General features: G+C 38.3%; 1 protein-coding gene across 1 annotated transcript; it reads left to right on the top strand.

Moving 5' to 3' along the window:
* The first annotated feature begins 736 nt into the window (after positions 1-736).
* Positions 737-26,508, top strand: LOC123252740 (membrane-spanning 4-domains subfamily A member 4A-like). Its single transcript, XM_044681990.1, has 7 exons — positions 737-801; positions 14,428-14,578; positions 17,796-17,924; positions 22,402-22,458; positions 23,015-23,170; positions 24,624-24,725; positions 26,321-26,508. The coding sequence occupies exons 1-7, from the start codon at positions 737-739 to the stop codon at positions 26,462-26,464; spliced, it is 804 nt and encodes a 267-aa protein (XP_044537925.1). The 3' UTR covers positions 26,465-26,508.

The raw sequence follows: 26,508 nt of genomic DNA, 5'->3' as shown, positions 1-26,508 counted from the left end.
AAGTTATCCCTGCACCCTCCTTCCTTATAAATCCTCAAACATCTCTCACCCTGTTATCCTGAGTTCCCTCATCCTTATAAATAAATCTTTATTAATTCATTAATGGTAGTTTGGGGCTGTTCCTTTCTGGGGAGGAAGACTGATCTTATGGCTGAGGGGAAGATGAATACCAAACACCATCTTGAAGGGAAAAGTGACTAGGACTGAGGAGTGGGGAGGCTTGACTCCATGGTGCTGGATCTTGGGGTGGGATCTAACCCTTTAGGGTCATAACTAATCCCCAACACCTTCCTTCAACATCTCCATTATAGCTTTGCCTGTTTGGGAACCCTTTTGAGTTTATTCCCTCATAGGTCTTCCCTGGGGTGTGGGTGAATGACTAGTTTATCTGGCACATTGAAAACTAACAAAGGGGGAGTCTAGATATTCACCCCATTTACCATCAATACTCGTCACATACACCTCACTTTGCATCAGTTTACATAAGTTTTTTCCTAGTTTTTTTCTAAAACCAGCCTCTTCATCATTTCTTAGAGCAAATATTATTCCACCCCAATTATATACTGCAACATGTTTAGCCATTGCCCAACTGAGAAAATAAAATAAAACATTGAAGAGAGAAGAGAACAGTGAAGAAAATAACAAGGATGTTCAGTGGAGTTACAGGGAGATATATTGATATATCCTATCCAGGAAGAACAGATGAGTTGATTTGATTATGGTATATGGTTTCAGAATGGGGCATGTCGAAAGGAGTGGGAAGAATAAGGCCGTTGCTAAGGATGTGGATATGTCGAGACAGTAGAGGCTGGAGGCAAATATCAAAGACTGAGAAATAGGGAGGCCAGTGTGCTCAAAGAGGACAAATTTAGAAGAAGATAAACTTACCGGGAAAGGACATAAAGTGACCAGTCAGTGACAAGAACAAGTAACTGGGTAATCAATGAAGAGGAAGAGAGATGGATGCTAATTGATGGGAGCACGGAGAGGTCTGAAAAAGATAGTTGGGAACAAGACCTTGTTAGGTACTCACCCTGGCTTTTAGGGGAAGGGGGAAAATGGTAAGTGAGCAGGAGCAACCAGCTTTGGAGTTGGGGCCATGAAAAGTTTTCTTTAAGAGAAAACCAGAATTCCTGAAGCAATAGAACAGTGGTTCCCAAACTTTTTTGGCCTACTGTCCCCTTTCCAGAAAAAAATATTACTTAGCGCCCCCTGTCACATACTATCACCGCCTCCAAATGCACCTGTGGCCATCACCAGCCCCCCTGGATTGCTTCACTAGGGGGCGGTGGCGCCCACTTTGGGAATCACTGCAATAGAAGATGGAAGCAGTGTGAGAAGAAGAGCTCTAGAATGAAGGGTATTGGTGAACAGGGCTAACAGTCACATTGGAAAGGAAGGCCAGAAAAGAATTAGAATTCTAGATAGAGCTGAGCTGGATTGGGATGAGAATATGAATGGGACATATAAATGGACTTTCCTTTGTTTGTTTGTTGCCTAAGCAAAAGGCAGTTTTGAATCACAGAGGCAGGGAGCAGGCATTTGTGAGGAACAGTACATGGGAACTAGCAAGTATACAATGCTAACGACATTAAATTTTTAAATTAATTTTTTAATTAAATATTAAAATTCCATAGTCAAATGAAAAGAGGAAAAATTAAGAATAAGGGGCTTTCTGACCCAGAAAAGAAGCCATCAGCAAATGTCACAGAGAGACACTGCTCCTCTTGGCCAAGGGTCATGGGCAAAGTTGGGCTATTATGGGGAGCTCCAAGTGTCTTACCTGGGACATGTTCAAGGCTCCTTCTGGAGGGTTTTTTAAGCCTCTAGAGATATTTTTGTTCTCTCTGGGGAAGTTTCAGGCCTCTTGCACAATCCCTGAATAAACAAAAAATCTTTATGTCATCTCACAGGCAGATGTCTCCTTGTATTTGTAAATCTTGACATCATATGGATCTAATTGCCAAATAGATCTCTCTCATTATAAAAGCCTGCCTCTTTGTCAGGATAAAGGGAGCTATGTGATGCTGGGCAGCCTGGCCCCAACTTACTGATTCATTCATTTCAGCATTTCAGTCCCTATAAGCACAGATCTGGCATCTGGTGTGCCACATCTTTTCCATCAAGATACTGGAGCAGTAAATTTTGAGGTATAATTTTGAGATAAGATGGGAGGATTATCACCAGGCTCCAAGCAAGGGAGTTTTGATTTAAAGATAAGAATAAGTATACTTTTTAAAAGTAATCTTTACCTTCCATCTTGAAGTCAATACTGTGTATTGGCTCCAAGGCAGAAGAGTGGGAAGGGTAGGCAATGGGGATCAAGTGACTTGCCCAGGGTCACACAGCTGGGAAGTGTCTGAGGCCAGATTTGACCTCTCATCTCTAATCCTGGCTCTCAATCCACTGAGCTACCCAGCTGCCCCACAGTATACGTCTTTAAAGAAATAAAAGTAAAAATAAGTTATTTTTTTTTATTGCAAGAAGGACCTGGAACAGAATTAGTTGAGCACCGAACCCAGGACAAAGACAGAATTTTAAGAAAGCCTCAGGAAGAGCAGAAGAGGTTAATGCAAAATGAAAATACTAGATTGAGTCAGACAGTGAGAGAGGGAATAAGAAGGGAAATGCAGAATAAGAGAGATAAATCCCAGAAGAAGAGAAAAACAATGTTTCTTATAGTTCCCACCTGACCAGCCACTTACAAGGCCAGTGCCCTGAAAAATCAGAAAAGACAATGTACCAGAACAGCTGCTGAAGGAGTCAGTGAAAGTTTAGGCAGAGACACAGTCAGAGGAATTTTTAAACACTCTGTACCAAAATGTGAAAAACAAGTAAATTCAGTAAGAGAAGCCTGGGAAAATACTGATTTTGATGTATGCTTTCAAAGTAATATGTTAGGGGGAAGCTAGGTGGCTCAGTGGATTCAGAGCCAGGCCTAGAGACAGGAGGTCCTAGGTACAAATCTGCCCTCAGACACTTCCCAGCTGTGTGACCCTGGGCAAGTCACTTAACTCCCATTGCCTAACCCTTCTACCTTAGAACCAATACACAGTATTGATTCTAAGATGGAAGGTCAGAGTTTTGAAAAAAAAAAAACACAAAAAAAATCAATAACAAAAAAACCCCAAATATGTTAACTGTCTGTGTGTGTCTATGTAACTGTATGTTGCCTGTGTTGTCCTTTGTGATTGTGTTGTCATGTATGCACACAGAAGAGAGCATTGGGTTGAAAAAAATCTGTTTCTCCCTGTCCCCCATCTTTCTGGAGTATGGGAGAGCAGACAGATCAGACTATATTTGAGAGATTCAAAAAGAAATGTGGATTTTTGAACCTCTTAAATTTTAAGTGTAAAATCTAAGTGTAAAAAAAGGAATTTTGCCCTCCATGCTTAATAGAGGACAAAGGCAAAAAAGATCTGTTTAATATTTTTCCTTTTCCCTTTTTTAGCGGGCCACTGAGAAGGGAAAAGAGGAAAGATCAGAATAAGAGAAGGGAGATGTTTGATCCCACAATTTGATTGGATATTTAATTAGGATTAATTTTAAAGGTTGATATATATGATTTTGGAAAATCATGAATGATTTTGAAATGTACTTGTGATATTGTGTGAAATAAGTGTAAAGGGATTCAGTGTTGAAAATTTGTTTATTAGTTGTTTAAGGTTCCAGACAGGTTTGATTTGGTACTTCATAATGAGAGAACTGTCAGTTCTCACTGGGATTTGAAATGAATGATGGTTACAGATTTGAATGTTTGGATATACCTAAAATATTTGAGTTAACTGAGAATTGGGAATATAATGTTTTTTTCCTAATTGTAATGGGTAGGCAGCCTCCTTGGTAGAAAGCATTTTTGACTTTAAGGAAGTCAGAAAAATCAAGTCTTTAATCAGGAAAGGGATAGATACAATAATCTGCCACTATCATAGAACCCAGCAGTAGAAACTATCGGGTTCCACATCATGGGGCTCTGGGAATGCATCCCTGGGAGAATGCACCACACTAGATGATTCCTCAAAGAACAATAGAAATTGGGGAACTTATATACCTTTTGGGGAGCCAAGGGACAGGGAAGTATGACTGATTGACATTATCATGGTTACAAGGAAATGAGAAGTCCAAGCAACACTGACAGGATACAAATGAGCTTGGGAAAGAAACCATAGCAAGAGGCTGGGGTATCAGGGCATTGACTACTTACAATAGACACCAAAAGGATGGTCCCTGCACAGATGTTGGTCTTCTTGGGAATGGATCTCTGATACAATGGGGGAAACTTTTAAAAATAAAAGGGTACTTAGCATTTACTTTGGACTGCTAGCCCTGCCTCAGCTAGGATAATCAAGTACCATAAAGTAAATTATTCAGTCTGAAACTAGGTGAGTCTGAGACATCCCTGACCAACTCTCATGGGACAGGGGAAAACTTGGGGGCTTCATATTTCAAACTGACAAAACCTAATCATATTCTTATTGAACCATGTGATCAATCATATATTTTTCTTCTGCATTTCTGCTCCCACAGTTCTTTCTCTGGATGTGGAGATCATTCTTTCTCATAAATTCCTCTAGATTCTCCTGGGTCATTCCATTGCTGCTAGTAGAAAAGTCTATTACATTTGATTGTGCCATAATGTATCTGTCTCTGTGTATAATGTTCTTCTGGTTCTGCTCCTTTTACTCTGCATCAGTTCCTGGAGATCTTTCCAGTTCACATGGAATTCCTCCAGTTCATTATTCCTTTCAGCACAGTAATATGGAATAATATTTTCAAAGAACATTAGAGCTCAAAATGAAGCCCAGGGTGACACGTCCTTCAAACCAGAGATTAACCATTGAGGACAAAATATAGATATTTAGTAATAAAGAAGAAATTGAAACATTTTTAGAAAGAAAACCAGAAATGAAGATATTATTTCCTTCTTGAATACTTGAAACAATGTAGGAGTCATAAAATACAATCAGCATTACCAACCGACTGGCATCAGAAAAATAAGTAGATACTTCCTGCTAAATATATGCAATGAAGAAATGGGAAAAGAGCTACTTGTACAAAAATATTTCTAGCTGCTCTTTTTGTGGTGCCAAAGAATTGGAAAGTAAACGGATCTCCGTTAATTGGAGAATAGCTGAACAAGTTGTGTTATATGATGGTGATGGAATACTATTGTGTTGTAAGGAATGATGAACAGGAGGATTTAAGAAATATCTGGAAAGACCTATATGAACTGATGCAAAGTGAAATAAGCAGAATCAGAAAACTATTGTGTGCAGTAACAACAATATTGTGGAATAATCAACTGTGATAGACTTAGCTACTCTCAGCAATGCAATAATCTAGGAAAGTGATGGGCAAACTAAGGCACACGGGCCAGATGTGGCCCCCTGAAATGTTCTATCCAGCCCGTGTGACATTATTCCTAATCTGATTAATACAATGAGTAGGATACAATACAATCTGGGACAATTCTGAGGGACTCATGACAAAGAATGTAATCCTCTTCCAGAGAAAGAACTGTAGGAGTAGGAATGCAATTGAAGACATACCTGTTTATTTGGGCATGTGTGTTGGGATTTTATATAATTCACTTACAACAATTAATAATATGGAACTATGTTTTGCATGATAATACATGTATAACCCAGAAAAAATAAAAGAAATGAAAGTAAAATAAATAAAAACAAATAAAAATAAAAATAAAAAACACAAGGAGAAAAGCATAAATGTGGAAAACTGGTAGCAGTAACACTGAAGAAATGGACAAGAGTTATTATGGATGGAATTTTGTGACACTTGCCTATAAGTAACAGATTCTTTTGTTGGAAGACATAACATTATGGGAGGATACATGAAGGTAGGAAGAGTGTGGAAGGAGAGAGAGAGGAGTAAATACATTGAGATCAATAGAAGGGCTAACAATGAAGGGAAAGTGACCTTTGTAATCTCAGAGAGAAAAGAGTCTACAAGGGATTGGGTGATGAGGAGAGGGAAAAGATTTAAAAAGGAATAAAAGAAAAGATACCTTAATTTGGGGCAGGGAAGGAGTTCCACTGATAAATGTTCCTATGAGGGAAGGGAGTTTAGGATTTTGACTGCATGAGGCCTGGGAGATCTAGGGTCTACAAAGTCTTCTTGTCCCAGAAAGGGAGGAGTAGCAACCCCTGGGAACAAATGGAATTTGAAGGAATGGGAGAGAATAGGAACAGGGATGAGATTTCCAGGCAGAATTAGAAAAAATAAAAAGGTCAACAAAGAGATAAAAATCGATGGAAGAAGGAGGTGTCCTACCATAATGCAGTATCCTCTCTGATAGCTGTTAAAATAGGCATTGTTCTCAGAGTAAGGCACACTAGAAAAAGAGGAATCCATGGAATAAGCTCTACAAGGCAATGGCTATAAGAACGTGGAGCAGTTAAACCTTTTAGAGAGTGAGTGCTGTGCCCTGTTACCCCATACTGTGTGCTGTGTCAGTCCCCTGCCCCTTTGCCCCAAACAGGGGAGGGAGAAAGGAAATTGAGTGGCCTGATCACTCCACACAGAGGAGAGAGAGGCATGTGTGGAGAAGGGGAGGAGAATGGCCTGAGTGCTCTGCTCAGGTGAGGGAATAAGAGGTTCCATTGGGTTGCTGGGCAGAGGGGCAGGGAGGCGTGTTGGAGAGGGGGAAGAGAGCAGCTTTGCCAGAGTCCCTTTGCCTTTCTAGTGACTAACCCCGGCAGATAAGAGCACGCATGCCCAGAGAGATCTCTGTGTTCTGTTTTTGGCATGTGTGCCATAGATTTGCATCATAGACCCTGAGTATAGAGCCTACAATGGATATCTTGGAAGCTTTTACTGTATGAAAAATGCAGACACAAGGAGATATCTGATGATTATAGTGGTCATGAATCAGAGAATGAGTTTTGAGAATAAATAGAGAAAACAGATAATGAAGACAATAAGAAATCCTCTATGGAATGGGATGCAAATAAATGAAATAAAAAATAATGAACAAAACTGGCTTAAGGGGAGGAAAGGAAAGGGAGATCTACTTGACTGAGAGGAAAACAGAGTTGTTCAAAAGTGAGAGCTGGGTCAGTGTTCTAATTGCAAACAAGTCCTTTTAGTATAGTGATTTGAAGGAACAATTTTCTCTTAGGTCCTTAAGATATTTTGTGAATCTACTCATATACACAGGAAAATAAATACATATAAGTACAAAAAGCATTCAAATATGTTTATACATAGATTGATAGATATATAAATAGGCATCTAGTAGATAGATAGATCGATAGATCGATAGGTAGATAGATGCTTTTACACTAAACAGAAATGAAGGTTTTAAGGCACTGATGATTCCTCCCTTCTCTCCATAGTTCGTCACGGCTGCAGAGAATAGGACCACAAAAATCTGGCGAGTATGATTTCCTCTTTCTCTCCAGCCCAGGATGAAGAAACATGTGATCTCCTTTCTGCCACCCAGAATGGGAGGGGAGAAATTAAAAGTTTCCTTGAGAGACAGACGTATAGGCTGTACTATAGTTGGTTTGACTGATCTATATTAGCTGTCTGAGATTGTTACTTGGTGTCATAGAGGGTGTGACTTGCTGATGACTTGTTCCTCCATTATTAATATCACTACCTGTTAAAGCCTGAAGTCAGTCATTAAAAAACAGAAATAATAAAAAAAAAAAAGAATAGTTCTGTTGGCTCTTCAGTTCCCTTGACTTCTTCAATTATTTTCATGTAAGGGAATCCTTTCTCTCAAAATATACATATATACAAACCTTGGCTGGATGGTTTCAGAACTCCTTAAATTTGACATCTGACACATTATAATAAAAAAATTGTCTTAGTATTCATCATTTATCTGGCATTCTGAACAGCTGCAGGAAGTTTAAAGGGAACAGCAATAGCTAGCGTGTGTGTGTGTGTGTGTGTGTGTGTGTGTGTGTGTTTTTCCTCAGGTGAAGAGGAGGCAAAGGAGGATGTTGCCTTCATTAATCCAGGAAATGTGTGCAAAATGGGTGGAAGTTCTACAACTCATACATAGTTGGCACATGCACATTAAAGAAGGATATGGTACAGTTTCTGACTTCCAGAATGGAATGATTAAAGTTCCCCGCATGGCCTCTGATCCCTCAGCATGGTGTGATTATGTGCCTGGACATCAGAACAGACTGTCTAATCAAAAACTGAGTAAATGTAACATCATGGGCAAGATATAAGAGCCAATGAAAGTGGAAACTGTCTTTTTTGAACTCTGTTTCTCCCTGTTTGGTCTTAATTTACCTGGCTTGGCTATGTAGTTGGATGGGTGGCCCTCAGTCCTGCTGGTGAGAGGGAGCAGGGCCCATGAGAAATCCAGGACAAGACGAAGCGGAGGTACATGGCTGGAGACATTGGGTAGTTAGCCTGGTAATACCTTTTTCTATTTCTCCTTACCAAAAATACTCATGAATTCAGCGTATAGTCTCCAAGATTAATTTTTATTTTATGCAAGAGAAAAATTTTGTTGAAAAATATCACCCTGATAAAAAGTGACCGGGCCATTTCCTTCGTTAAAAGATTTTGGAAACATAGCCCAAAAGGAACATCGCTGGATAGGTTTCCTGGGAAGCTTACACCAGGTGAATCTTGAGCAGGGTTCAGTGGTGACAAAGAACCGAAAAGAGAAAGAGGAAGAACTCCAGAAGGGCAGTTGCCTTCAGATATTATGGAAGGGGACTCCTCCTCCAGGCAATAATATTTCTCCTCCCCACCCATCCCCTTAGGCTATGAACTCCTCTCATTATAGGTAAAGTTAAGTTAAAATTATTTTATTTAATTTTATTGATTTTTATTTAGGCCTATGTATTATTAATGTTTATTAAGTAAATACACTCCATTAATGCATATAATGCCTTATAAAATCTGGGTTTTCTCAGTATCTGAAACAGATAAATTCAATTCACATTATTTCTTGTGGTTAAAATTTGGAACTTTTGAAATGAATTAATGACAAGTTCTAAGGTACTACTGCATACCGTGTTGTCAGTAGAATGTAAAAATAGAACTGAGCAGTTTTTCACTTGTTCCACGCATCTCCACTTCCTGGCATTGTCTCGAATAAAATAGGCACTCAAGAAGTGAATCTTATTCTTTTTGTTGATGGAGTCACCTCTCTGCCTTGAGCAGGTCTGGACACATGGTAGGAGTTTTGGAACCATGATTTAATGAGATGGCTTAAAGAATTCTTGTTTTTCGGTCCAAAGCAGCCCGACAATGTACACAATCGGCTCCGCCGTGGCAGGGCTGGGGATCATCTTTTTCTTAGACAACTTCAGAGTAGCTGATCAATTCCACTATTAGAGTTACCGTGACATTTCCTGAGACAGTCTTTATGGTATCTGGGCTTTGAATCAATATATATCAATGGTGAGTATTTTCAAACTAGAGCCAGTTATAAACATGGAGTTTTGAAGTGTGAAGATGGGATTAACTCTACCTTGCCCAATTCTAGATTTAATCACCAGAATTGTACACACCCCACTTATACTTCGGTAGGGGAGGTCTTTAACTCATGTGTGCAAAAGTGGGTGATGAATCAGAATTGACTGACTGCCCCTTGGGCAGTCCTAAGCCAAACTTTATTTGTAATTGGTGCATATAAAATGGAAGGAATGCACAGGAAGTGATGCAAAAGAAGCGCCTTTAAAAAGGAGTTACAACTTCCTGTGAGATCTTTGGAGTTCCAAGCTTGAGTTGGAGGCTCTCTTTCACCTTGGACTGGACCCTTGTAGGAGTTCTGCCTGACGACCTTGGACTGCTTTCCTTTTGAACTACCACGTGGGTGAGTGAAAAAGACTGACTCCTACCTGGATTTTCTGAAGAAACTATCCTCAGGAGAGGCCTCCCCTCTTGGGAGAGCCTTTGTGACTGAAGGCCTTAGATGGGTCCTTGGGTCAAGGCTGAGGCCCCTCCATCTGAGGACTAACTAACCCTGCCTGGATTGAGCGAGGGGCAGGAGCAAAATTCTTAGTGTGTTACATTAGATATCTTGCCCTATCCTCTCTGTCATTTTCTAACTTTGACTCTCTCTTCCTATTTGAAAATAAACTACCATAAAAGTCATTCTGACTTGAGTCTTTCATTTGGAATTAAGCACTTAATTCCTGATGACCCTCCTCTCTTAAATAATTTAGTCCAACCATAATTTTACCCTTTATAGTACTGGACAATCTTCACAGGCCAGAGCAGAGACAGCAAGGCCCACACAAGTTCAAATCTTTTAGGGGAGACAGTTTACTTAAGTTGGGAAACAAGAGCAAATGTTTCAGTATTTTTGGTATTATTCCTGTGGTGGTGATAGTAAAAAATGTGAATTCTGAGAACTTCATAGAGTTGAAAGCAATTGACATTTCTATTCAGTTCACTTCATCCCGTTATGTAGTTACCACTAAGTGTGAGGAGATGTACATTGTATTGGGGAAATCAAGATAAAACAAATGCCACAAAGAAATTACTTTCTCATTTATTCTTTAAAAAATATATAGAAAAACAAGATCTGTGATTTGAGAGAGCGAGGTAATTGTGAAAAAGATCTTTGAGAAATGTTGGAGAAGAGAGAACACATTTCCACTGGGGCAGAGGGTGGTGATTCAAGAAAGTCTTTAAAGAGGGAATATTAACTGAGAAAGACCTTGAAGGAACAGAAAGACTTCAGTAGATAAACATGGCATGTACTCGAACCTTTTCCAGGCTTGTTCTTGGTGTGGGCAAGATCAAATTTAAGGGAAAGAACGAAGCAAGATTGAGAAAGTGAAAAAGAGAAAAAGTTTCAACAAAAGATAAAGATGAGAGGATAACGAGGAGTGGACCTAGAGAGTAGGGGTAAATTTAGCAAGATTAAGCTCTTGCTCTTCTCTCTATAAAAGTGATTTATCAATTTTTAAATATACCCCCAGGATCTGTTGTCTGACTGGTCAGTCACCATTGTGCCATGAGCTAGACTGACATCCATCTGAGTATGTCAAGGATGCTCACCACAGGTGTTTTTGATAAAGAAAACCCCAAACTCCCTAGAATGAAACTGAGTTTTTGCTAAGGTTCAATTTCTGAATCTGTTTTCCTTACAGATTTGGTGGCTCTGGCTTACTCAAGTCATCAGCAACTGCCTAAAGGCCTATGGAGGCAAGGTATCTTGCAAGAAAAAATGAAATGTTAGTTAATTCTTCTATAGCTAAAGTAAGTCAACTTTATTGGGAAATTCTTCCATGCCGTAAACCCATGTGCAAATCCTTTAAGGAAGAGGAAACCACAGGGGGAAGTAGGTAGACAGGATGGGGGGAACCTTTGAGGAGAAACTAAAGCTTGGGGCACTTTGCTCTCCTGTCTTGGCAAAGTGTTAAGGTGGGAGGCTTGAAGTCTAAGAGATTCTGGGAGAGCTGTTTGAGAGCACAGGTAAGCATTCTAGGTGGTTTTCTAGTAAAAGGTTAACCTTAGAGAAGATGAAAGTGGGCAGGGGACCTAAGAGGCATTCTCAGAAGAGAGCAATATCCATTTAGTTTGAGGGAGTTCTTTAGTCATTTCTCCCTCTTGGACTAAAGGGACAGAACTGGTTTTGTCTCAGGAGCATGAATGAGGATAAAGGATCTTTTGGGTTTTGAGGAGAGACATTTGGTCATTGCAGTTCTTTCAGAAAGCCCCTTCCTTCCCTGACCTAGACTGAGCTCTTCTGTAGGGAAATCTCTTACAGTGGGTATTCCCTTGTGGTTCACAAACCCTTTTAGCTCAATAGCAATTGGAAAGAGTCACCAGATCTGCCCTAAATAGTGGAGAGAAGAGGAATGGACTGGTGTTCTCTTGGAGCTCCTTTTGCCCTGAATTACTAACCTCAGAATCACTGGCTGGCTCCAAGTTAAGACCTCTTGACTTGGAGGAAAATATTTTCTTACCAATGCCCTGATACAGTGGGTCTTGGTAGTTAGTAGTAGACTCTCTCCTTTATTTTGTTTACAGTCATTCCCTCCTCTCATTCTGAAGAAGGGAGTACGGCTAGAGAAGTGAGAGGTATCTTAGAGGACAGGTCTCTGGAATAACACATGTATAGGAAATGCCCCCATTCTAACTCCAATATGGCAATAGATAATGAGAGCTTTCTAATCTTTAAAAGGGTGAATGATGGGCAGAAGAGGGAGAGGGAAGGGGGATCAGTGGACAGAACCTACAGATTCACATGCCTTTCTCTACTTTCTAATTCACTACCACTATGATTACACTTACCTTCAATGTGTATCTCAAGTTCTGCCTCCATTAAGCTTGTTCTCAAGGTCATTGAGGGTAGCCCACAATAATTACTCTTCTCACATTCTAAAACAGTCCCTTCTCCTAGAACTCACCAGAGGTAGCTTAAAGTGCTTCCTTTTAAAGTTTTCTTTCTTAATCTTCTTTTAGGTGAGAGTAAGCTTTGGGAGATAGCTACAGTCAGAAGAAATAAACATTATTAATTACCTAATGTGTGCTAAACTCTGGGATTACAATAATGAAAAGAAATACGTTCCCTTTCCACAAGGAGCTTACGATTGACTGAAAGAAGATAATATACAAAAGGAAGCTAAAAATGGGTAGAGGCTACCATAGGGTACCTGGTGAGGGGGAATGATGTACGTGGAGTCAAAACCAAGTAGAACAATGGGAAGAAGGAAGAGTTTAGTTGGAAAATTCTGAGCCCTCTATAAATATTGGAAAGGCTTTGGAAAGAGTTCATTATTCTACACTCTATCCCTTCAAACACAGGGGAGAAGCAGCTGTTGAGTATAAATCTGAATTAAACTCTATGATGAGATTTCAGGTGATGAGCTACAGATGGAAAATGAAGAGATGAAGGGCTTTTCTTCTTCTGTTTCTTTCCCAATGGCACAATGGAATTCAGACCTGGACACATACTAGATTCTTAGTAAAGTATTTTGGGAGTAGAATAATCATAGGTAAATGAACTCCTGGAAGCTGCCCCAAACTTCCCCTTTCAGCCCTCCATATTTCTTTCCTCCATTCTACACTCATCCAGGCCCTATAGTGAGGCAGGGGGTTGAGAAGGAAGAGCAGGGATTGGATGCTGGGAGGAGATTATTTTCCCTCTGAATTGGAGAGACAAGTGTAAGTTATGAGTTCTGTGGCCCATTTGCTCCTGCCATAAAGAGGAATTACAATGATAGACTGGAGTTTTCTCAGGATTGGAATAAACTGATTTGTAAAAAGTGATTTCTTACAGCTACCCTCAATTAAGACAATAACTCTGATTGTCCAGCTTATTCAATCAGTTCTAATTCAATCAAGCATTAATGATAATTAATTAAATGCCTCCCAAGTGCTTGGCCCCTTTTTAGATATCCTAAATGAGGAAACAAACATAAAAGCAAGAAACTCAATTTATCTAGAGGACCCAAAACATAATTAAATGGTGCAAGGGAAAAATGCTTTGGTGTAGGAATCATAGGTATTGGGAGTGGAGTGTAGATATAGAGTCATAGGTTGCTCTGTCTTTTTCAGGACCAATTTGATTACAGTACCCTCAGGATAAGTGAAGAGAAGGAATGAAGAGGTCATGCACATGGTGCCTTGTATATGGCAAGATGACCTCACTGCCCAGACCCTCCTGTTCTGGTAGATGTCTGGTCAGGAAGAAGCATGGTCTAGACATGTAGATCAGCTATAAATAGGATTAAGGAAGGATTTACTTACCTTTCCGTTCAATTATATTTACCAAAGGGGAGTGAGTTCCCAAAGTTCATAGTTTAACAGCTTATTCATATTTCCTTTGACTGTAGAGGGAGTTCAAGGTCTCTGGAAGACCCTAGACTTGAATCAGAGTGAGTGTTTCTCCTTTAGCACAGATATTCATATAGCACTTGTCAGTCTCAAATCAGTTCACTTTACTCTGATCTATGACCACAACCCTACCTCCTTCTAAATGTGTATCATATGTAGGACCGGAATAGAGAGTATATTTGGATCTATATCAACAAGCCCATATCCACAATTAAAAACAATAGTTTTGGATTTCTATCTTCCCATGTGAAAGCCATGACTCTTTGCCTGGGTATTTCACTGGATATCTTTCAAGACCTTTCATATTCATCACCTCATTTTATCCTTTCAACAACCTAAGCCTTCTCCAGGAATAACTATTCCCAATTTTTTTCATAAACCTTCATCGGGCATAGCCTCTTGCTTCTTTACCATCCTGGATATCTCCTTCTCTCTGATGTCCAGTTTATCAATGTTTTTCCTATGAAGTAGAACCTTAAACTAAATGTGATATCCAGTTGAGGTCAGACCATGAAAGAAGACTATATCACTTTGTACTCATCAACCCATTTTTTTCCCTTCAGAGGAGAACATTGCATGGGGTTCAGGGAAGGAATCAATCACCTCCTGTTTCATATGACTTCTCTTCTCTTCTTACAGCATCACAAGTGATCTCATGGAGTCCCAGGATGCTTCAAAGCCAGACCCTGTATCCTTCCCACAGGGGTCAATTGCGATACCTGTACAGTATCAACATCAATGGAAAGAATCCCAGAAGATATTCTTGAAAGTAGATACCAAGGCATTGGGGGTGAGTTCAGATCCCTCATCTCTGGGAGAGCAGATTTGTGTTTTTAACAGTGAGTTATATACCTTTTTAGAGATTTGAGAGTCAGAAGAAATTGGTTTTGTTTTTATTTTTGTATTGGTAGAGATTAGAATAACCTGACATATGGTATATGTGTCAAATGTTTGTTGAATGATTAACTGGCCTTAAAAATCATCAAGTTTATTATGACAAAAAATACTGTCCATCTTCAGAGAAAGAATTATTGGAGTTGGAATGCAGGTGAAAACATAGGATTTTTCACTTGTTTATTTGGATTTTTGTTTGCTGGTTTGGGTTTTATATGATTACTTAAAAATGAAACTATGGAATTAAAAAAGAAAGAAAAAAGAAATAATCATCATTATGATACTGTAAGAATTTGAATGAACTTTAAAAGTTGTCTCATTCACCCTCTTATCTCATTATATATATATATATATATATATATATATATATATATATAGTTGAGGCAACTGAAGTTTTGATAGGTCTAGTGACTTACCCAAGGTTACAGAATTAAGATGTAGCAGACCTCCATTTTGAACCAAAGTCATTGACTATAAATCCATGTTGTATCGCATAAAAAGTCTTCCACATTTTACAGATGAGTCAGTGAAATAGGTACAATAATTCAGGGAGACAGGACTAATGAACAGTACTCCAAATTTGAATCCTTGTCACTTTCTCAAAATTCTGTGCTATTTCCATTTCAGCTATATAGACTGCTTCAGCATTGTGATCTTTCAGTGACTCAATAGATTTCTGGATGAGTTAGAACTGGACAAGGCAAGCAGGAAACATCTATTTAGTATCAGAGAGGGATATTTCCATCAGTTTCCTGAATGTCCTGCTCTAAATCAGTACTGAAGTTTAACTTAAGGAGAATTCAGTGTGGGGTTCCATATGTGGGGCTCATGTTAAGAGCCTTTTAGCTTGGACAGTGGTAGCTGAGGCAAGGGTAAAGAAGGAGCTGAATGAGATTTTCAGTTTGGCTCTGAATATGAGGAGGAATGGGAACCAATATAATGATGCTTTGGAATTTTTGCCATGCTCTACTTCTTCTGAGGAATGGGGGTAGAGTAGGATTTCCAAGTGAAATCTCTATTTCCCCTTCTTACCCCACTATATCCTCTGGGAATGCATCATAGTTGACTAAGAAAGAAGAGGGCAGAAGGAAAATGTGAGGGAGAGAAAAAAGATAATTTCTCAGCTCTCAGCATCTCAGTGAGGTGAGTGTTTCCTTGATGTTCCAGAGGTGTACATGAACATAATTTCTGAGGCCTGTTTCTCTCTATTATCTGTCCTTGGGTCATGGGCAAGTGTGTTCTGGTAAATGTTTAAGAACTGGTATTCTGGGAAAAAATGCCAGCATGATACACTTTTAGTTTTAATCTTCATTATTATTTTTATTTATTACCTTCATTATTATTAATCATGCTTTTCTCCACTGATTTCTTCAATCTTGATGATCAACAAAATAGTGAAATCAAGTATTATTTTTTAGCATTTACCATTTCTGAGGTGTGAATACACATGCAGAAATTGTCATACTTGAGTTTCTAGTGAGTCATTTGGAGTTTATTCCAGCACAACCATTAAGATATTGATTTGTTGGGATCATAGAAGACCAAGACATTAATTTCAATCAAACTATAGTCATAATGGAGGTAACACTAATCCTTTAAAGCTATTGCATTAAGTGTTGTTTTTGGTTATCCTGTTCAGGGAAGAATGGGGAAAGGGCAAGCTGGCTTCCAGGGATGTCCTATAGAGGATGGCTATCCCAGGCATACAGAATCACATCAGTTTTCTAGATAGCATTAACTTTCTTCAACCCACCAAGAAAGCCTCCATGGTTGTCCAACGGATATATTTTTCTCTTGATTTTGGATGGAACATATGACTTTACTGGTGTAAGATTATCTGAAAGAGAAAATTTGCTTTGCCAAAACTAAGCTATGCTCTTTAACATTTACAAAGAATTGTTTAGGGGGTTGGGGGAAAATTTTTGAGACAAGGTGACTTGTGTAGGATCATACTGAGTATATGAAAGAGGGAAAATCATAAGATTATAAGATGATAAATTTAGAAGTGGGAGAATATTTGGCATAATGGAGTCCAATGCTCTTCTTTTACAGATGAGGAAACTGAGGCCCAGAGAGCTTAAATGACTTGTTCAGCATGTCATAGCCTATTTGTATCAGAAGCAGAATTTTAATCCAGGTTACTATGACTCCTAGACCTGCTATTTTTCTACCATGCCACAATGCCTCTGATATTTTCCTTACTAAGAGTAAACACTCCAATTTGTAAAAGCTTTAGAATTTGTCAAGTATTCTCTATGCATTTGGAGCAGTTAAGTTTCTGAATGGTTAGAGTACTGGGCCAGAAATTAGGAATTCTCATATTCCTAAAGTCATATCCAGCCTTCAACATTTACTACCTGTGTGACCCTTGGCAAGTTATTTTGTCCTTTTTGTCTCAGTTTCCTTATCTGTAAAATGAGCTGGAGAAGTGAATAAGGAATCACTCCAATATCTTTGTTAAGAAAAATCCAAATAGGGTCAGGAAGAGTTAAATATGACTCAATAGCAGTCACTATATGTGTTATTTAATAGAATTATGTTTATAAAATTTCAGTTGTTGAATTGATTAGTTTTTTATTCTGGTCCTCTGATTCCATTTTACTAATGAGCTTTTTAAAAAATCATTATAAATACAAGTATGACAATTCTTTCATTCATGATCTTAGGAAATTTCCAGGGATATTAGGAAGTTAAATCAAGTGTCTACACACCCCCGTCCCCATCCGTATATGTAAGAGGTGGGCTCTGAAACCAGTTCTTCCTGTCCTTTCCTGCGTCTCTATTCACTATGACAATGCCTCTGCCTCTCATGAACTCATATGATTATAGGATTTCAGAGCAACAAGACATCTTAGAGATCTTCTAGTCATGCCACTTTTTGTGACGAATGAAGAAACTGAGTCCCAGCAAGACAGAGATAGTTGCCCACTATTCTAGAGGATATAAGAGATGGAGTTGAGTCAATTCTAATTCCTTTATTTGAAACACCAGTCAACAATTTAACTAAATAATTAATAATTTTTAATTAACCCTCTACTGCATTAGTTCCATGTTCAGAGAGAAGTGAATGAGTCTTTTTTCTTTCTTCTTATTTGAGATTCTTTCTCTTCCAGGTTGTCCAGATCATGATTGCCTTCATGAATCTCAGCTTAGGCCTGTTTTTTATTTTGTTTCCTGAAGATAGTAGAAGGAGACGACATTTTCTGTGGTACACTGGCTATATATTCTGGGGAACTGCATTTGTGAGTATAGTCATTGAAGATATTTCTGAAATGTATTCTTCCCCTTTGCTCCCCGCAGACAGAAGGGAACCTGGTCTCAACAACATGTGCCTTCTGTGCAAGGCTTTTCTTTTTCTAATTCTAGTTGGGGATGCAGGGAACAGTTGATATTCATGCATACATGCATATGGGGAAAGGTTGATATATACATACATAAACACATAGGTAAGGGTGAAAATATATGTATATAATGTGTGAATGCATGTTTGGATATACATATGCAGACATACAATTTATCTTCAACATTCATGTATTTAATTTTCATCAACATCAAATATTTGGATGATTTTAATAATAACTTCTTTTTTACTTTTACACTGGGAATGATGCACATTCACAGCTATGTCCATTAAGAAAAAGATAAGAGCCCCAATGGGACCAAGGGCCCAGTATCCTACTGCAAATCTTACCTGTCTTGTTCACATCCCAGATTAAAGAGCTCTCTGTGCATTTATTGCATATTTTCATTGCCTTCAAAACTCAAGTTTTATGTTACAATTATGCCTAAAAGTGTAGTGCATATCCTTTGGGAACTGTTATGATTGAACTGCAGCTGCTCTTGATACAGCTAAAGCTGATATATATTGAACTGTTATACAGATGGTGGATTGAAGGCCAGATATAGTCTAATACAACTTGAATTTATTGTGGAGGAGAGATATAAAAAGGAAAACAGGAGGTAGGAATAAGCATTGAAACTAGAAGAATATATATTAATATTATATTATGTCTAAAGTTTAAACTCTATGCTAATATATCTAAATAAATCCTCCCCCAAAACTAACTCCTCACTGAGTTTCTTCTTGTCTGAAAACAGACCTGACTTAACTTTACTCTCTGACTAAAAATGAAATTCCATCTAACCATAATATCCTAAACTAAATTACAAAATCTTAAATTGATATGAATTCTTTATCTTAAAATAATATTTTAAATCAAACTTTCAAATATAACTGTCAGTTTCTATTTACAGAGAAGCCGATGAAGCTCCTCTATGTCTCATCTCCAATGGTCCAATTCTCTGTGTCAGTTCATACAAAACAGGTCTTTAGTGTCCCCTCTGGTGAAGAACGGAAAAGCTCTCAGTAAACCCTTTCAGCTCAGTATGAATCTCAAAACTCAAATCAAACTGCCTCAAATTACAAGCAGATGTTCTTTTCTGTCAGAGAATGAACCAGCCACCAACCATCTCCAAAACAAGTCAGAGAGACAAGACTCAAAACTCCCCAACGGACTTTTCTTTAGGCTAAGCAAGTTCTGTCTCCTCTCTTAAAGGGGACAGCGTGAAACTGCACAAACCCATTCTCTTAATGAAAGCTAAATAAATTCTCATCACAACAGCACCAAACCAAGCCTTCATGCCAGGAATGTTTCCGACCATTGGGGTCTAACCCATCAGTTGACTAGAGACCTAGAGAAGGCTGATCCCATCATCCCAACCTCAAGTTTCAAAATCATTTCACCCACGCGATGCTCCCATCCCTGAGATCCTTAAGGATTTCAAACCACACAGAGCAGTCATTGCTCACATATTATTTCAAGCTAATAGAGCCTTTGTGATCTCCACTGCCATTCATCAGCTAGGAAGGACAGAATATTGTAGGTGATGTCCAGACTTTACCAGTCTTGATGTCTTCCTACAACAGTGACTGTTGTAGGAAGTCCCAGCGACTCTCCAGTGGTTTTCAGAGGGTAGCCAATAGAGAGTTTGACAACACTATGTTATACAATACCTTCCCACCACCATCTGACACAGTGTCAGGGAAGATTCTCCTTTAAAATGTTTTAGTTTTGAGAATTTTCTTTGTGATATAGTATTTATGATGCTGTAGACTTCATGAGTTATGAAAAGTTATTATTTCCTGAACTATTTTTTAAAAATTGCGATGTTAGCATAAAAGGTCAAAATTCTAGGGAATTTGCTCTATCATATTTGTGGTACTGTAGATTTCATGTGATGTGAAAAGTTAATATTTCTGGAAATAATTTTTTAAATAATTGAGATGTTAGCACAAAAGGTCATCAAATCCTAGGGAATGACTACTAAAAATGCTTTACATCTTACTCATTTTATTTTGTGTACTGCATTTTGTGTGTGTATGCAAAAAGCATATATTATCAGAATTAATAAAGCAAAGAAGATTTGAATCTCATCTCTACTATGCTTTTTCTTCTTCTCTCAAGCTACAAAAAACAGCATTGAGAAACACAAGTAATTGTGAAACTTTCCCCTCTCTCATGAGGTAGAGGACAATAAGCTCAGGAAGTTCTTCAAATAGAAGATTCTGCTTTCTCCAAACATCTCTGAGCAGAGCAGTGCTTTTTGTCCAGTGAGCTTCCAGGGGTTGTAGAGGGCTTTTCCCTTCAGTCATCTCTTTAAACTGACTCTTGCTGAGCTGCTCTTCTCTTTCTCCTCCACTCATCTTTCTTAAGACAGCAGTCATTAGTCTATATAATCAGCATATCTTGTTAGGCTATGGCTATGGCTTCTTTTCCTTGTGTCTTTTGATATTCTTCTGTGTTCACCTCTTTCCATCTTTTTCATCTTATCTCCTCTTTCCAATAATTACTAATGCCTGAGAGAGCTTTCATGTGTTTAGTAACATAAAACTAAAAAACAAAACACGTTTGCCAGGCGTGATCTTAATAATCTTTATATTTTCTCCCCATATTCCTAAATCCAGTTTGTTGGCCAATTTTTAAAAGGGAAAATAGACTTATGTAATAGAACAGATGGGCTGAATTATCATTTCAATGTTCTATTTTGAAGCAAGTCCCCTTGGTATATTTACAAGATGGGGCAATTTTTTCTCTGGATCTCAGAATGGTTTGCAAATGTGTCTAAAAATCTCGATCTAGCTAAAGGTATATATGTATAGATGGCTATGCACACATATATGTCACAGACACATTTATCTATGTGTATTATATGCATTTTATACACACAAATACATACCTATAGATAGAGAGATGTATCCACCATGTGCCCTTCCAACAGTGTAAAGAATTTCGTTCTTTTTCTCTTTCATGTTTGTATCTCTGGTGTCAGAATTGGAAAAAAAAATCAGGCAAAACTGATTAGAATCTGAATGATGTTATCTTTTTAGTTATGAACACTTATTACCATTAATAGTATAGAGTAAAAAACAGGGAGGTTCTAGAAAAATTCTTTAAAGGTCCTACTTTAATGGATCCATGAAATACAATCCCTTTCTCATATACTAGCTTTAATGGCTGGAAGGGCTTGGAAAGTAATTTCCATACACATAAAGTATGTATATATCCAAAAGAAAAACATCCTACAATCCATCCTGGTACCTAGCTTTGGAAATAAAATCACACACACACACATACACACATATACATACACATATACACACATATATGTATATATATTTGCATATATATACATATACATACACATACACATGCATATCTATATCCAAACAAAAGCCTCCTACAATTCATCATGGTTCCTAGATTTGGAAGGAAAATCAATCCTCCAGTCAACAAGCAATTTTGGTTGCCCATTATGGTTCATGCAATTTGACTGAGGCAGTAGGAAGAGGAAGAGAACAAACCAATCCCCATCTCCCCTGCACATAAAGTAAGTACAAACCAGATACAGAATAAAGTCACTATACTTTCAGGGAGCCATAGTAACTGGGTGGCATCGTAAATGCTTCATGCAGTCCTTCTCACAAGGCATGAACATTCTACTGGATTACGTAAAGAAGGCTCTTCAATACCTATTTTTCTTTCCTGCCAGAGAATAACGTTTGGATTGCAGTGGGGAAATGGCTATTAGAAAGGTGTTGCCAGAGAAAAGCAAAGAAATGATATTATTGCAATTATTTCCCTTTAATTACTTCACCTTACTAGACCCAGATCAAGTTACATATGAAAACACATGAAAGAAAAAGTAGAATTGGTTGGAGGCCTCTATCAGTAATCTCGAGAGAATCATGGAGAATAGGAGAAGGGCTTTAGGTCTTGAGAATGATATTCCTTTTGATTGTTGAGAAAGACAGTGTGGTCTTCAAATGATAAATCACTGAGCTCAACTTCAATGTTGGCATCATTCTAGAATGTATCACCCATGATAGGCCAGTGTATGTCTAAAGAGGGCAGCAGTCACCACTAAGAGGGAGTAAAGGCTCATCAAGGACAATCTTTTGGATTCTAACCTTATTTTCTTTTTTTGGTGAAGTTACTTGACCTCAGTTTGATTTATTCTAATTCTCATTATTGAAAAAGATATTCCAACCCATTATTTCTTTGTCCAAATGTTTAATAGGCTCCTGGGAGCATATAATGTACCCACCAGAGACGCTGAGTCCTCAGGGATATAAGAAGCAGGTTTCAATGACCGGATAGGTAAGGTTGCGTACATTAGGGAAAGACATGAAGGGTTTAAGATGTTCATGTTTGTCCACAGTTCATCATCTCTGGCTCCCTCTCCATTGCTGTAGAGAAGAGAACCACAAATGTTATGGTAAGTGACATTCTCTTTTCTGTGCAGCCCATGAGGCAGATTCTGATAATTTCTTGGAATGGGAGGGGGGAAATGGAAGGATACTTAAAAGACAACCTGCTCAACCCCAGGCTGGGCTGTAGCAGATTTGATCACTGCTCTATGACTGAGCTTGTAACTTGGGAGCAGAAAGAGAATCAATCACTAATGGCTGCTCCCCCATTATTCAGATTGCTGCCTGGTAAAACCTGTAGTCAGACCAGCAAAAGGACAAAATTCTTCTCTGTACTTTTCAGTTCCCTCAATCTTCTCCATTATTTTTATGGAAAGAACAAAACCTCATCCACATGTCATGTTGCCTACCTAGGAAAACATAAGGACTTTGGGAGCAGTTTTTCACTTGGTTCTTGTCCCTGGCACTCTGCCTTGCAGATAGCAAGCACTCAGTGGTGCATCTAGCTCTTAGATTCTGCTGTTTGATTCAGCCCTGGCTCTTAAATAAGACTGGAAACACGCCAACAGCTCTATAACCATATGCTAATGGATTGACTGTTTTATGAATTCTCACCACTTTTAGGTCCAAAGCAGCCTAGCAATGAACATTGTCAGCTCAGTGATGGCTGGCCTGGGAATCATCTTTCTCTCAATCAATTTGGTAACACACATATTCCTTTATTACTGTCGCAATGAAGGCTCCTTTTATTCCTGCTTTATATTACATTCTATATTTCTGGTGAGTACTTCCAGGATGGCACCAATTAGACTGATTGATCTAGGGAATGGGTAATCTTTATAGGGCAGGGCAGAAACACCAATGTTCATGAAGACATCTGAACCTTTTGAAAAGAGGTAAGTTGCTTGGGTTGGGAAATAAGGAAATTTCTTAATATTTCTTACCTAATTCCTGTGGTCTGTGCCAGAAATGTCAACTGTGAGAGATGTATAGGATCAAAAGCAATTGCTATTTCCAGTTCACTAACTTTTAATTCATTCTAAAAAATAGGTAACTGATGATGCGGTTATCATTATATGTGAGGTGATACACTATATAGAACTTTACTGTCTAATTTGTTATTGGGGGGAGGACAAATATTGGGAAAAAAGATATTTCTCATACCAGTGGTTAAGATAATTGTGAAGGAGAGCTTCAGGCAGTGTTTAAGGAGATAGATTCCATTTTTAAGTGGGGGAGTGCTTGGAAAATCAAGAAAGTATTTAAGGAGAGGATCTCAATTGATGAGGGTATACCATAGCCTGTTCAGCCTGTTCCTGGCCTATGGTTGGTGTGAGCACTGCTACTGAACAAGACAATGTTGGAGGACAGAGTGTCTATGGCTCACCTGATTGGAGATTATAATAGAGGAATAACTAAATCAAGAGACAGTCATCAGAGGATTATAAAAGCTGGATCATAAAAGAGATTAGATATAACCTTGCCATGTATGAGTTCCACCAACACATACCTTAATTCACCTATCCCTTAGTAGATTATTCACTTTTAAATGCACTCCTATGAGTGAATTTTTGGTGGCTAAAGGTATCTTTGGGGACTGGGGAAAATTCAGGGAGTAGTTGATGACCGACTAAACAATATGGAAGCCACCAAATTTTAGAGGAAAACAAGCATAGAAATTGAAACCTGGATAATGAATAAACCAATAAATGTTGATTTTCTCTAAAAGGTGATAGGTTTTCATCTCTGTTTAGAGAGTTTGGCTTTTTTTTCTTTATCAAACAAATCTCTACCAAGTACTTATGATTGGCCCAGATGGATGCCAGAATTGCTTGTGTAAGGGGTAGAGCACAAGGGATGAATATCTGTTTGACCATAGGTACTTCTCAACCTTCTCTTTTTTTTTTTTGGTATTCAAAATGGGGATAGTCATCTTTGCACAATGGCTTTCTTTCAAAGGATTATCATGAAGAAAATACTTTTTAAATCTCAGAGTCATTGAAATGTGTATTTGTTATTATGATTAGTAATAATAGTAATAATTGTTAATATTCATATATCACTTTCATACTTGCAAGTTGCTTTAATGTGTCTTAAGTTTTGTCTCAGAAAAATCCCCCCTCCTCTTAACTTGCCCCTCTCAGTGCTCTGCTTTACCTCATTTCTACCTGAGTTGTTAGAGGAAGGGGCTTGTGTCTACCTCTAACCATTTTCTATTTGATCCTTTTTCCAGGGAATCAATGTCATTCTGTTAATACTAGCTTTCTTAGAATTTCTGGTCTCCATTATAATCTCAGGCTTCACTTGCAATGTGTTGTGCTGTGGCCAGAGTGAGGTGAGTAGTTGATAGCATGTGGAGACTTTCATGGGACTGTGCTATAGTGATTATCTTGGGAAGATCAGTCAGCTGGTCAATGTGTTGATGAATGAGAAAACATGCCATTTTCAGAGAAGACAGCTTGAGATTTGTGTCTGTTTCCATACTCTTAAGCATCATATGCAATGACAGAAACTAACCAATCCCTAAGGCTACCAGTGAGTTCAGTCATAACATTCTGGGCACTAAGTGGAACAAATCTATATGTAAATCCTTCTGACCTTTCTCCCAAACCACCACCACCTTCCAAGACTTCACCATTCACCTCACAAATAGGTAGGCTCTGTATTCCTATTCAAAAAAGGAGCAAGGAAATATCTTTTCTGTTCCATCCATTTTATTTTCTAAGAGGGGCGATAGGGATTGGATAAGGGAATGATATAGTGAATTCGATAATGTCATAGGGTAACATGTCTCTCTTTGTGACATTGCATCTCCCTAGAAAAGTGTGTGGGGCACATTCATTGATACCTTACTTAAGAGTACTAGATGGGAAGAAAGTCTCTAATGGGGCGTGACCAGAAAGATCTTACTTAGACCAATGGCATCTCCTTAAGTCTAATTAACTGGGAATGGGTTGACTCAGGCTTACCTGGATCACCTATAGTGATGCTTTTATATTTAAACTGTGTAAAACAGACAGTAAGAGAGTCAACTTTTCTTTTCTTAACCCTTTAGGACAAGTTTCAGAGAGCAGTGTAACTAAGAGTGAACCAAGAGAAAGATTAAGATTCAGAAAAGTGATGGGCAGTGGGGGAGATTAGTTGATAGTTAATAGGAAAAATAAATGTATATGAGAAGCTAGCCAGCCTTCCTCAACAGCATCCTTCTCATTTTTTTGCATTTAAAAAATATTTATTTCCATTACATGTAGAAACATTTTCTTCTTTTTTACACCTGTTTTTTTTAATTTAATTGATTAACTTAATGCAGAGGCCAGATAAGCTTCAATCAGACATAAAAGAGGAAACAGACCAGAAAAAGAAGGCTTTATTTTTATAAATAAAGGGCCCCATAGTGACCCTCAAGTCTAAAGTTTTCATCTTTTGGCTCTCATTCACTACTCTGCATAGTATATTATTAGGTTAGGCCACACAGCAAAAACATTTCCTGGACCAGGAAAAGATGGATAGTTAGATGTTGATGTTATTGAAGATGATGTTCATGTTGATGATGATGATGTGGATGATGTAGATGCTGTGGTTGATATTGTTGATGATGTTGATGCTGTTGATGATGCTGTTTGATGATGTTGTTGCTGATGATGATGATGCCGATGCTGTTGCTGGTGAGGCTGTTTGATGATGTTGTTGCTGCTGCTGCTGCTGTTGATGCTCTTGTTGATGATGAGGATATAGATGATGTTGTTGATGATGATATTATTGATGTTGATGCTGTCATTGATGCTGATGATCATCCTTCTCTTATTTAACTGTTGTTTAACAGTTCTCAATAGAAAGGTAATATCACTAGTTTTTCTGCACTAATATTCTCTATAGCTCTATTTCTTCACTTTAGGTGACTCATGTATGGGGTTTCTTTTGGTTTTACAGGTCACCATCCTCATGCCTCCCTCTTCCTCCTATGTGCCAGAGAACCTTGTTGCTGAAGCAAGCAAAGGAGGGACAATGCTTCAAAATCCAGTTGTTGACACAACAACTGCATTGACAGGAAGCCATCCTGATGGTCACGTATAGGAAACTTGCTTCCCTTTCCTTTCTTGGCTGTTTATTAATGAAAA

The sequence above is a fragment of the Gracilinanus agilis genome, chromosome 6 (assembly GCF_016433145.1).
Source record: "Gracilinanus agilis isolate LMUSP501 chromosome 6, AgileGrace, whole genome shotgun sequence".
NCBI classification, from domain to species: Eukaryota; Metazoa; Chordata; class Mammalia; order Didelphimorphia; family Didelphidae; genus Gracilinanus; species Gracilinanus agilis.
This window is presented reverse-complemented; position numbering and strand designations above follow the sequence as displayed.

Coding starts and splice junctions, on each gene's coding strand:
- LOC123252740 (XM_044681990.1), top strand. CDS start 737: ATGGGGCATGTCGAAAGGAGTGGGAAGAATAAGGCCGTTGCTAAGGAT. Junction 802..14,427: donor GATGTGGATATGTCGAGACA/GTAGAGGCTGGA, acceptor CTCTTCTTACAG/CATCACAAGTGATCTCATGG. Junction 22,459..23,014: donor AGAGAACCACAAATGTTATG/GTAAGTGACATT, acceptor CACCACTTTTAG/GTCCAAAGCAGCCTAGCAAT.